The sequence below is a fragment of the Polypterus senegalus genome, chromosome 6 (assembly GCF_016835505.1).
Source record: "Polypterus senegalus isolate Bchr_013 chromosome 6, ASM1683550v1, whole genome shotgun sequence".
Lineage (NCBI taxonomy): Eukaryota > Metazoa > Chordata > Cladistia > Polypteriformes > Polypteridae > Polypterus > Polypterus senegalus.
Genome location: NC_053159.1, coordinates 28,583,596 through 28,596,465, shown reverse-complemented (window position 1 = coordinate 28,596,465; position 12,870 = coordinate 28,583,596). Strand labels below are relative to the sequence as shown.

General features: G+C 40.1%; 1 protein-coding gene across 5 annotated transcripts in view; it reads left to right on the top strand.

The window, feature by feature from the left end:
• LOC120530911 (ephrin type-B receptor 2) overlaps nt 1-12,870 on the top strand; it is a 478,580-nt gene that overhangs the window by 428,292 nt on the left and 37,418 nt on the right. For all 5 annotated transcript variants that reach the window (XM_039755704.1, XM_039755705.1, XM_039755703.1 and 2 more), the window contains exons 6-7: nt 2,486-2,610; nt 3,736-3,898. In XM_039755704.1, the coding sequence (XP_039611638.1) occupies nt 2,486-2,610; nt 3,736-3,898 (288 nt within the window). The remainder of the gene's footprint in view (nt 1-2,485; nt 2,611-3,735; nt 3,899-12,870) is intronic.

The following is a 12,870-nucleotide window of genomic DNA, read 5'->3' as shown; positions in this document are numbered from 1 at the left end:
AAGGAGCTTCCACCTGACCAAGAAGTGTGTCTTTGGTGTAGTGCTGCGGCACCAGAAGTACTCATGGGTCTGACATAGAACAAGCCGCTCCACCTCACTTGGGAGAGTCAGGAGTGGAGTGGAGGCAGAGGAAGAGGAAGAGAGAGAGAGGACTTTATTATTATAATTGTGCCAAAGTGGGGATGTACTTTTGTTTGATCCCAGGACTTGCATTTGTGTAATTGTGGTCTAGGGTTTGGGTTTGTGACACCCCCTAGTCCACAAAATGGAAATACAATATAGATCTATATGCATACATATCTCCACAGTGGGTTTTTTTTAAGTTGCAGTATTTCACACAATATTTGTTATATTACCGACTGTTCAGTAACCATACAACTTGTGGCTGAATGTGCTGGCATGAGTGCCAATGACCTGTTACTGTTGTCAGTTGGAATGGAGGATAAAAGCAGCTGTGCAGGATTGGCTGAGGGGTATTATAATTAAGGATCAATGTATTAAAGTAAAAGAACCATACTACCATTTGTTACATGACGAGTAACTGGTACTCCTACAGCATAAGAAATTTTTCTTTCATTTTATAGGTGCTCTCTCAAACACAATAATATACGGTAATACTAAAGTGATATCAAAAATGAGCAAAGTACCCAAAACTCTACATGTACTATTTCTGCAACATGTTCTGCTGATTGCTCTTTGAGAATCCTTCAGGTGTAGCACTGGCAAATGAACCTTTCATCCTGACGCTTTGAATTCATCTCCTTAGTCATTAGGTCTTTGCCTGGCATAAATGAACAGTAAAGGTGTTAACAACTGACACAACCTATTAGAAAATATGAGGCGCATGCTGTTCATTTTGACAGATGCATGTGAACAACCCCTAGATGAATGCCTGTATTGGGTGTAGGGTGTGGGAGGGCATGATGTGTTTAGGAGTCTGTGCCTAGCATCCATTTAATCACTGCTGTTATGCCTCTATTGCTAAATCAAAAATTTTAAATTCCAAGACATTTAATTAAGACGTCAGTTCATAATTCATATATTTTTTCATGCCTATTTATGTACAGATTGTAAGGCAGACACTCAACGGCATACATACTGTACACCAAGAGTCTGGCTTGTAATTTTGCATGCCTCGGCAGTCAGTGTGAAGTTGGCGACTGTACACACATAATATACTGTAAAATGTGTTCATTTTTTATGGGCCATTTTTCTAAACTAGGATAACCTGACCCAGTGGATGTGACTCTTCCAAATGGCAGGCTGGATGAGACATGCTGAAGATCCTGAAGAGGACCTTCTGTTAAACGTACTGATCCTAAAGGCAGTTATTCTCTTATGAACCTTACATTTTTTTAAAGGTGCATTTTCTTCAAGTCACCATTAGTTAGAGAGACTTTATTATAGCAGAGGGAAATCTATTTGCCACAAGATATTATTACATAGATACATGGAAGGAAGGCCAAAGGCAACAAATGACAGGCACTGTTAATATCTATTACATTTCTACAAATAACAACTCAGAATTGTTCCAATGATGTTAAATTTCTATATTGTAGGTTACTAATATTTTAAAGACCATTCAAATCTGAACATGGAACACAAAGCACTACAGTACATGTTTTATACTAAGAACCAATATGGAGTCTAAACAATGCTCTCCTAGGAATATGGTTAATGTACATTTTAAGGTTTAGGTCAGAGATCATGATTATAGATAAATTCTTTACTTCCACCTTGACACTTAATGCTGACTATTTCCATTTCTTCTAACAAACAAGATTTATTTTCTTTTTCCTTATTTGGCTTTAGAAAAATACTACTCATCCATTGAGAAATACAACTAAGATACTGGATCAGAGAGCCCAGAGAGTAAGGGTCATCAGGTGCTATAGAGAAGTAAAGCTGTTTGCCAACTGCATAGCTATGGTAGTTGAAATATAATCAGGCCGCCTAAAGGGATAATTTAGATTAAAAATAGCACTGGGCCCAAAATAAATTCTTGTGATACACTATATACAGTATCATGGAACCTCAAACTACAATCACCAAAACTAACAAAGTTTAGTTTAGTTTAAATAAAACTGAGAAGACCAGTTTAAGCAATTTATAAGAATATTGTGGTCTATGTTGTCAAATGCTGCACTCAGGTTCTGAGTCCTTGTTGGGACTGGATCAAGAACACATTGAGAAATCATTCTACAAAGATTAGGTAAACCTATTTGAGTGAAAAGATTAAATTTGCCAAAAAGAGCATGCTGAGGTTCAACAGGATTAATTTTGGAGGGATGTGTTATATTACATCTAGTATTGTTTATTTTGTGTTTAACAAAATGCTGTAAAAGCCTCACAAGAAGTTTTTCAGGAGCTGAGGATAGAGGACTGGAATGATTAGTTAAAAATAACCTTCTCTTTTTCTTTCTTTTTCTCTCTCTTCCCCTGTTATTTTCACCTTACTATCCCAATTCCCGATGCTTTTCAACAGCTCCTTCAGCAGTGTCCATCATGCACCAGGTGAGCCGCACAGTGAACAGCATCACTTTGTCATGGTCTCAGCCTGACCAACCCAATGGAGTCATTCTAGACTACGAGCTCCAGTATTATGAGAAGGTAAGCAAAGCCTCCGGGGCCTGGGCATGATGTGGAGAAGGTCAGTGGAGACTATTTACCATAGATTCATTTTAATTTTAGAAGGCATTAGTCCTTGTATTGCTGTGAATGTACTAAATGGAAGTACTCTTTTCTAAAATACCGGTCCTTCCTTCAGGTATCTACTGGTCCTTTATTGTCTTCAGAGGGTTCTGGTACTTGGGGAAACGTCTAGGTTTTATGACTCAGTAAAAGTAGTTGTTATTTGTAATTTAGTTTATTCTATTTTTTGTCATGTCATCATGCAACACAATTTTGGAATGGGTTGTTATGATGTCATTGGGGCATTGCTTCGGAGTGATTCACAGGGAATGGCTAAAGTTTGCACTTTGTTTCCAATAAAGTGAACACTCTAAAGCAAGAAAGTTAAGTCTCTAGATCGGCTATGTTTTGTCCTGACTTTGAGTATTGTGTAATGCCCTGGCCATTACTTCTTGAGGAGTACTATTTTTCAATTTTAGTGGAAATTGTTTTTCAGAATTGGACCTTACTGGGACTATTGCCTTTATAGGCGTAAAAGGTAATTATTGTAAAGTGTACATAGTGCAGAGAACTATAAGGGTGTTAGTTCTTCCAGGACATAAATTGTCCGCTGAGAACAAAGTGGGGTCATGTGGTAAACAGTTGTCTGGAGGAAATTACCTTGAAAAGGGATATATAGCCTTTTTGGGGATATTGTTTGTTTTTGAAAATGTTTGATAAATGTTTTCTAAATAAAATGTTTCCCTGGGGTGTTGGACACTGCTGATAATACTGTTTTCTTGGGATATTACCTCATGGGAGGATACTTGCTAATTGGGATATTGGTCCTTGGAGCACACTACCATAACTGAACATTGCCTTCTTGGACGTACTGGGCATCCTGAGGGTATATTGCTCTTGGAGATACTGCCCTCAGTAGGATATTACAATCCATAATGTAAGGGGAGGACAGATGGAAGCACAAAAATTTATGGAAGGCCGCTGAGAGTGTATTGTTTCTGTTAAATATTGTACAGCAGACAAATACTGTATAAACAATAGTAATAGCTTGTCTTTGTGCACTTCTGATTCCCTCCTGTTGAGTTTCTTCCCTTCCCTCCTTAGGACCAGATTGAGTACAACTCGTCCACAGTGAGGAGCCAAACCAACACAGCAGTCATTCGAGGACTGAAGCCTGGCGGCATCTATGTGTTCCAAGTTCGAGCACGTACAGTAGCTGGTTTTGGGCGCTACAGTGGCAAAATGTACTTCCAGACTATGACTGAAGGTAAGAAGACAAGGACAATCTGCAGTAATTGCTCTGTCATGAGTGCATTTTCTGAAAAAGGTGTGCTTAGTGTGGTAACGCTGCTGCCTCGCAGTTAGGAGACCCGGGTTCGCTTCCCGGGTCCTCCCAGCGTGAAGTTTGCATGTTCTCCCCGTGTCCTGCGTCGGTTTCCTCCGGGCGCTCCGGTTTCCTCCCACATTCCAAAGACATGCAGGTTAGGTGGATTAGTGATTCTAAATTGACCCTAGTGTGTGCTTGGTGTGTGGGTGTGTTTGTGTGTGTCCTGCGGTGGGTTGGCACCCTGCCCAGGATTGGTTCCTGCCTTGTGCCCTGTGTTGGCTGGGATTGGCTCCAGCAGACCCCCGTGACCCTATTCGGATTCAGCGGGTTAGACAATGGATGGATGGATGGATGGTGTGCTTAGTTTCTAATATGGTGCAATGCCACTCAGAAGCTGGGATATGTGACTCAAATTATTATCCGAGTTTAAGGCACATTTTCCACCAGAATTAAGTAATGCTGTTTACTGGCCTGTATGCTTTTCTTTTTTAAGTTTTGTACACTGTATATCTGTAACTGGCAATTTAGTTTTTGAATTTCACTACTTTAAAATTATATTATCTTGCCACCTGGAAGCCCTGTCATCACTCACATATTTGCATTCTGATAGAAGAAGTTACCCGACATGTTTTTGAGACACAGTGTGTGTATGTGTGTGTGTGTATATGTCTGTGTCTTTGCTCTGTGATGGACTGTGGCCCTCTCCAAGCATTGTTCCTGTCTTGTGCCTGATGCTTGCTGGGATTGGCTCCAGCTTCCCCGTGACTGTGTTCTGGTGGATTGGACATGAATAGATATATGTTGAAACAATAGCAAAGCCGTGTTAAAAGTGAACCCAATCTCATTTGATAAGTTGGTCTTACATTATAGCATCGGCAGAAACCAAACCAGCGAGGGATAACGTACACTTATGTGCGGAGCCATGAATCAAGCTGTTTATCTTTTAGATGTGCAAGGAAACTAAATTTTACAGATTAAACCTTTATTGACAAAGATAGAAATGTGTAAACTTCACAAAAACTGACTAGACTGGTCCACCCATTGAGCCCAAGTCTGTGATGCTGTGTGGCAGCAGGAATAACAACTCTGCCTCACTGCTCCTCATTACAGAAATCAGACATTTCTCTTATTTTGTATTATTTTGGCTACTGTGTTCACCAAGCTGTACTCTGAAAGAAGTATAGATAAATAGCAAGTTATCTGCACAAAAAAATGTCTTTTTATTAATCCGTACGAACTTTTCTTCTAATAGTCTTCTGCCGCACAGAGAGTTCTAGATTTTTTTTTCTGTGTCCCAATTTATTTTATAAAAATCACTGCAATCTTTACAGACAGTTCAGGAGTGTGCTAACCATTTTAGTGTTGAGTGTTATTCTAATTTTACAACAGTGGATTATTCCATACAGTATGTCACATGTTCTTCAGTTTGCAAAAATCCAAAAAATGCTAATGCAGTTATCTATCAAGTCAAGTCAAGTTGGGGAGCATGCACTAGTACACCCACTACACAGCGAAAAACTCAGGATTCCGGTTTGCAACTCCCAGGCAGACACGCAGTCCAGTCCCACCCTCTGGAAATTACCCTGCATCTGCGCAGCCAGGTGTTACGTGGGCAACCTCTTGGCCTGGTTCAGCCACTCAGGTCCCCAACAATGAAGATCTTACGAGCTGGATCACCTTCAGGGAAACACGCCACATGGCCATAGTGCCGTAACTGACACTCCCTCACAGTGCAGGTAATGTGCCTCATTCAGGACTCCATGAGCAACACAAAGTCAAACCAGCGGTACCCAAGGATGTTCTGGAGAGACACAGTACCAAAGGAGTCCAGTCTTCGTCTCAGGTCACTGGATAGCGTCCATGTCTCACAACCATACAGCAAGACAGGAAGCACCAGGACTTTAAAGACTTGGACCTTCGTCCTTTTGCAAAGATATCGGGAGCGCCACACACCCCTTTCCCAGCGGCCTCATGACCCCCCCATGCTCTCCCAATCCGTCTACTGACTTCATAGGAAGAGTTACCAGAGACATGAATGTCACTGCTGAGGTAAGTAAACCTCTCGACAAGGTCAATACTCTCTCCGCAGACAGACACACTGCTGATGGTTGTGCCCAAGAGGTCATTAAATGCCTGGATCATGATTTTTATCAGGACTCAGTCTCGAGCACCCCGATCAGAGCCTCCATTGACTCAGTGAAGATCACAGCATCGTCAGCAAAGTCAAGATCCGTGAATCTTTCTTCACCAACAGATGCCCCACAGCCGCTGGACCACACGACCCTGCCCAACACCCAGTCCATACAAGTACTGAACAGAGTAGGAGCAGAAACACACTGCTGACGAACCCCGGAATCAACTGGGAAAAACGCAGAGGTCCTGCCTCCGCACTACACAACACTCATAGTACCAGAGTATAGGTCGGCCGTGATGTCCAGCAACCTCGAGGGGATCCCGCGAACCCTCAGCATGTCCCACTCTGCCAATATTCGCGTTTGCGCTCCATGAGAACCCTCAGTGTTCTATGGAAGTTGAAATTTATTTTTAGCTATAAATGGAAATCTGTTCTTGAATGTCATGTGTTCTGTACAAATGATGTTGCCTCACACTTCTTGAGTCCTGGGTTAGAGTAGTGCTGGATATTTGCACTGATGTCCCAACTCAATTCGATTTTGATTCATAATGTCCCAATTCAATTCGATTCGATATCGATTTTATGTTTATTTAATTAGCATGCACTGATATATTTGACGTGAGTACTTAACCATGCACTGAGAACGTTAATATAATGTGACAAATTTCAGTAACAATTCATTTGAAGGGTGTCTACATGGTGTCTTCGTAACGCATGCATAAGCATAGAATGACATTTAAGAATCGATTCTTGATGAGTAATGAACACGTCACTATTTGCAAGATGTGGAACAAAATATCATTGCTTTTTTAAAAAAACTTATTCACAGTACTGCACTCATTCAAAATTCACCATCACTTAGAACACACATCTACTGCCACATCAGACTCCACACATATTATGGGGGCTCCTTGTTTTAATACAATGTAGTGGCATCTACTTTATAAAATACCTATATCATCTAACAAATGATAGAATTAAATGTAATTAAATATTGCTTTATAAATAATAAATATGTTATTCAGTAACCTATTAACCAAATTTATTCCCCTATTGGACATTTTAAACTAATGTTGAATTAGTCAAAGTTCAAGATGCAGCAGGAAGACTCGTCTCGTCTGGTCACGTGTAACTGTTGCGCTAATCAGCCTTGACAGATGTGTCCTCACACTTCCACTTTGGTATCACAGGCTGCTCTGAAAATTCCAACAACTGCCCGCTTGCTCTGCCAGGTAAGGCACATTGCAAACATCATCCACTGTATCAGTACAGCTACTGTAGCCATGTGTTAAAAGAGAAGCCATGTTTATTGCACTTGCCAACACACAAACTTGTGACCGATGTGGCCACGCAAAGAAACGGTCCATTGGAGATACTAGAAAGGTTTTTGGATCAGCAGCCATCATCTCTGCAGCTCTACATACTCGTATGGGCAGCAAGGTTGCTCCCGGTGTGACTGGCAAGCAGGGTGCTTGTCTGCAACACATCCGCTACATGCGCCCAATGTTTTTTAATGCTAATGATGTGATTTTCACATAGGAATCTGCTGCCCTGGATGTCCAACTGTCACAAGTTAGGGCTTTTCTCTCGGCTGACATGAGAGATCGGGTGAAGCTTTGTTTGCTTAAGACTTTTATAACGCCTAGGTACAATGACTTCACTCATATGCTTTCCTGTTGGTGCAGCATACAGAGGTTCCAAAACCTGTATCACTTGTTGAAAGCCCTTGTTGTCAACAATACTGTAGGGTCTCACATCTTCACAGATAAAAACTGCTATAGATTGTTATTTTTTGGTCACAAGACAAACTGGAGTTAAATTCTGTCTCCAGTGTAGATTGTTTAGGCTCTGCTCATTTGGAAGGCAACCGAGTCAATGTTTCTGGGTGACATCGGGATAAGTGATTTTTCAAATCTGTTGTGTTACCACAATACGTAACTTCTGAGTTGCACAGCTTACATGTGGCTTTGCTTTTATCCAGCTGTCCTTTACCAACAGTACACACTGTTTGAATCCTTAGTAAGTGCACACATCTGATTTAAGTGTCAAAGATGCCAATTTCAGTTAAGAAGGACATGCCACTTAGTAAAGCTGTAGAACACTTTAACAGATACATTAGTGACATCTACTGGGATGGACGGTAAAAACAAAGATAAGCAAAAATCTACATATGATAACAGAACAAGACAGATATCCACTAGATCAATCTTGAGACTTCTAAGAATTCACATTGAATTGTTTAAATGAAAGAAAAAAAAATCGTTATTTTTACTGAGGCCATTCCTGAGGTGGTTTGTCGTGTGCTGTATGAGTGCCTCTGTCTCTCTCTAGTCGTGGGACTGTGTGCATTATTCATGCTTTCCCAGTGTTTCCACGAGGTTTTTTTGGGGACTGTGCTTTGACTCCTCAATACGTTAACATGCAACTTTGTTTTATGTGCCAAGTCTGAGCAGAACCTTTCTTATGTGTTTTAAAGTGTGCCTTCAGTTAAACTGGAAATCGTTCAGGGTTGGTTCTTGCTTGGTACCTGATGCTCTTTAGAAGTGGGTTAAAAAAACTAATCAATAATATCAATATCTGAGGTGAATCGCAAGGCCCCAGACTGAAAAATCGGGCTTGTTTTAATGACGGACCTAAAAAAATGTCCGGGTAGGCATGACAACGTAAACCCGGCTTCCAAACTTGAGAACCGATCAAAAAAGGGTCAAAACCTAGAATTGCTGTGATTGGGTATTATTTTGGAATTTTTCTCATTTTTCCATGCATTCTTTTTTGACCTTTTTCCACTTTTAACATCTTTTTAGGTCCTAGAATTAATTTCTTTCATTTGCTTTTACTTTTGACTGCATTTTTATAGCAAATTACTTCTTGTGATTTTGTAACATTGCTTTGTTTTTCTGTGGGTCCGTTGTTGTAATGTCAGTAAGCAAGGGTAACCAGGAGTGGTGTGACATCAACATTGCAAAAACAGAAAGGTCAATGGCGTGCACTTCCTGGTTATCTGAGGTTGTGGATACAAACAAACCAACTGTGCATTTATTGTTATTAACGTCCTGGTTCCGGAATCCTTTCAGCTGCACTAGGTGAGGCAGTCCTAGTTTGTAGTATGCCGGAGTGTTTGATGTATATACATTCTAATCTTCTTCTTCTTTCAGCTGCTCCCGTTATTGGTTGCAGTATAATAATCCTTGCAAATGTCATGTTTTATATTAAGGCCTCTTTTCTACTGTAAACTGGTGAAAACCAAATTAAATTGAAATAATCGATTGGGCATTTGATACAGAAACTCTGCTGCAATGCTAGTATGTGCTGTGCACCATCTGTTGGAATGCATTTTGTTTAATAAAATGCATTGATTGTATATTCACATAGAGGATGAATGTTAGTGAATATTAACGTAATACAAATGGTATGCATTGCTTAAAAAAATGCATACTAGGCTTTGAGTCTTTTAAATTCTTCTATGTACCTTATAAAGTTTTTTTTAAAGACACTACAGTATATAAAGGAACTGTCATTGTGGTGATTACTTAATACTTGAAGTCTTTTTAGCCTGTTCATTCAGTTCTCTTTAAAGTACAATATAAACCACTCTGCCATTTTCAGAATGTATTAATCAGAGAACAAGGTCCCTTATTCTGTCAGATTTTTTTGGCTTTCCTGCATCATGTTAATTGACACTACCCAATTTAACCTCGCTGCCACTGATGTTGTTGTGTAAAGCAAGTTGCATTGGCGACAACTGTCAAAATGCACTCGGCGTAATGAAGACTGATTGATTTGCTATGAAAACGGATCCTCTCTTTATTTATTTAACCTCAAGTTTAATGACTCCATTCACAATCCACCCTCAAGTGCTCACCAATTTAGCTCCCTTAAGTGGCCAATAATGACATGTGTCTCTAAATTCAACCACAAGGCTCTCATTTCTGCACAAAGGCATGCAAGTGTGTGAATGCTGTTGATTCTGGGGAAGAAATTAGTCAAAGCCACCTGACAACTTGCTCTCTGAAATCAAGGAGTTTTACCATTTATTACATATTTATTTTAGATTTTGGTTAGCTTTTAAAGGTCATTTCCACTGCTCTCCTCTTCCATAGTTTGCTACACCGTGTGCCCTTGTAGTTTTAGTGCTAATGGCCTGATCAGCAGGTTGATGAGGGCAATTGCTTAATCGATGTGTCACCCCTGTCTTTATTATGCCACTTGGAAATTGCTCTTCTATGGTCTGCTTTTCAGAAAACAGGCAGTACCTTTAGATAGCCCATTATGTGCAATGGTAAGTAATATCTGAGCAATGTTTTTAAGAACCATAAAAAACACAATTTTACAACCTAATAAGGGACATGGAACTTCCAGCTGAAAAAGAGGTCATCTTGATTTCAGTATCTTGACTTGTGCCATGTTTAAGACACCATCTCTGACAGTCTGTGAGCAGTTGGGACAAACTATCCAGCATTCTCTAAACCTTTCTTTCATCCACAGTTTTCATCTCTGATAAATCTTCATCCTATGAACACACAGGCTGGTCATTTTTTGAGTTCTAAACCTGTTTTAGCACTAATGAACCAACCACCTCTTTAAAAAACATACTGTATTTACCTGTGACTCTTCTGCTGTGGTGTGTTGAGTAAAACTCACAGAGTTGTAGTGAGTTTTTTTTTGCCACTTAATTAAAATATTGCTTGTGGAGCCGTTCTTTTGTAGCTTATCATTATCAAAACTATTGGGAGTTTTTCCTTGTCTTCTCAGAGAGTCAAGGCTGGGGGGGCTGTCAAAAGGCAGGGCCTGTTAAAGCCCATTGCGGCACTTCCTGTGTGATTTTGGGCTATACAAAAATAAACTGTATTGTATTGTATAGTATAGTATGTACTACTGAGGTAGCCATTCAGATTGGAGGACAGGACACCCAGGGCCAGGCCTGGAGAATAAGGTGGCTGTACCATCTCATCAAATTCATAGTTTCACAGAGCATTTTGTGTATCCCACGCAGTGTGAGCAGACATTGTCATGAAGCAGTGGGCACTTGTTGACAGCCTTCCTTGCCAATGTTTTGAGATGATTAATTAGTATGGGCTACCAAAAAATAATACACAGGACATTGCAGTGGCTTGGAACTTCAGCTTCTGTGGTGTTGGAGATCAAGAGTGCTTCCTTGTTTAGATTATTATTTGAACTCTGTGTCTGCTATAAAATGCTTCTGAAATGTATCCTACTCCATAGTCCTTAGCTTTAGTCAAGGTTGTCCTTCCAACAGAAGATCTGGTGATGCATCATTTTAGTCAACATTTTGGGCACCCAATATGCACATAGCTTACTACTGTTGAATTATTAACTGCTGGATACCACTGACCAACATCTAATCCTTATAATGTCTGGTATCTCACACATCACTATTTAAATTTTTGTTACCATTCTCTCCATTATGATGTTTTATTATGTTGTCTTTAAAGCCTTAAAGACTTTGGGTCATCTTTGGGAGATGTCCTGCCATGATGGAATTCCACAACTTATCTCACAACTGGTCCTTGTGTAGTTGACTAGGCAACAATGAATCTGTAAAGGTGTACTGTGGCATTAAAATTGCACTGATAGCATGTTGCTTAATTTTATGTATTACTAGGGGGCTTTTCCCCCTGCTCGCTTCATTCGCCAGCTCCCCTGTCTGTGCTATGCGCCAGCAATTCGCGTCTCTGCCACTCGCTTATGTGGATTTAACTTTCACCAAACAACAAATCTTTTAATTCTAGCGGATACGCCTTTTTATTGGGAAGAAACACTACTTTTCCATGATGGGAAAAATCTGAACAATATATTCAATCTCTTTTTGCTGTTCCGTTATTTCACTGAGTAATAATTTCTGTTTGTTTGCGCTGATGCGATCTTTACTATTATTTTTTTGAGATTTTTGAATTTTCGTACTTTCATTATCTCTAACCTGCTCTGCATGTGTATCATGCCAACGTTTTTGAATTCTTTATGACGTTTTACTTTGTCATCTACTCTTTGTCTTTTATTTCCAGCCCCAGGTGTGGTTAAATCTCTTAGCACAAAGTCTCGTCTCGTGGGACGTGAAAGTGTCTCTCTGAGAAAGTCACATTTTGTCTCTCTTCCCAAGATTTTTTCATTCAGTTCTGCTTTCTTGACATCATTCAGGTAGGAAGAACTCGTTCACACAAACACGCGCACACACACACACATGCACACCATAGTAACTTTTTGGCTAAGTATACATATGAATTCTATACTATTACAAGTAGCCTTTACGCTTTTTGAGTTTTTATGAACTGGTGTAATTGCATTTTTTGACACTTAACCATGAGCCCATCAATGCCGATTAGGCCTAAATGTATATGCTTGGCGGCTTTCCTTTTTTGGGTAAATATTTGTGTTTTTTGAGCCTTACCTATTGATGTGAATAGTGGTGACGATGGAAAAGGGTTCACAGCTGGATGGAGACCCACGAACATTCCAGTGAATAATCTCAATCTCCAGCAAGAAATCTTTATTTTAACTTTTTACTTAAGGATATAATTAACTAGCCAAAGCCCGCCGTAGCATACGCCGGTGTAAGAATAGAAATGGAAAACTGTGAGAAATGAATTCAGTATTACAAAGGCGTAGGAAACCACCGTCGCAGTATAACGAAAATAGCAAGGAGCGAAACCTATGCCAATGGTCGAGAGAGTACCTTCCTGTAGCAGGCTACGGAAAACATAGACATATATAGATAGACGCCGCATTCACTGTGTTGCCCAGGCGACACGATAAGTCAGCG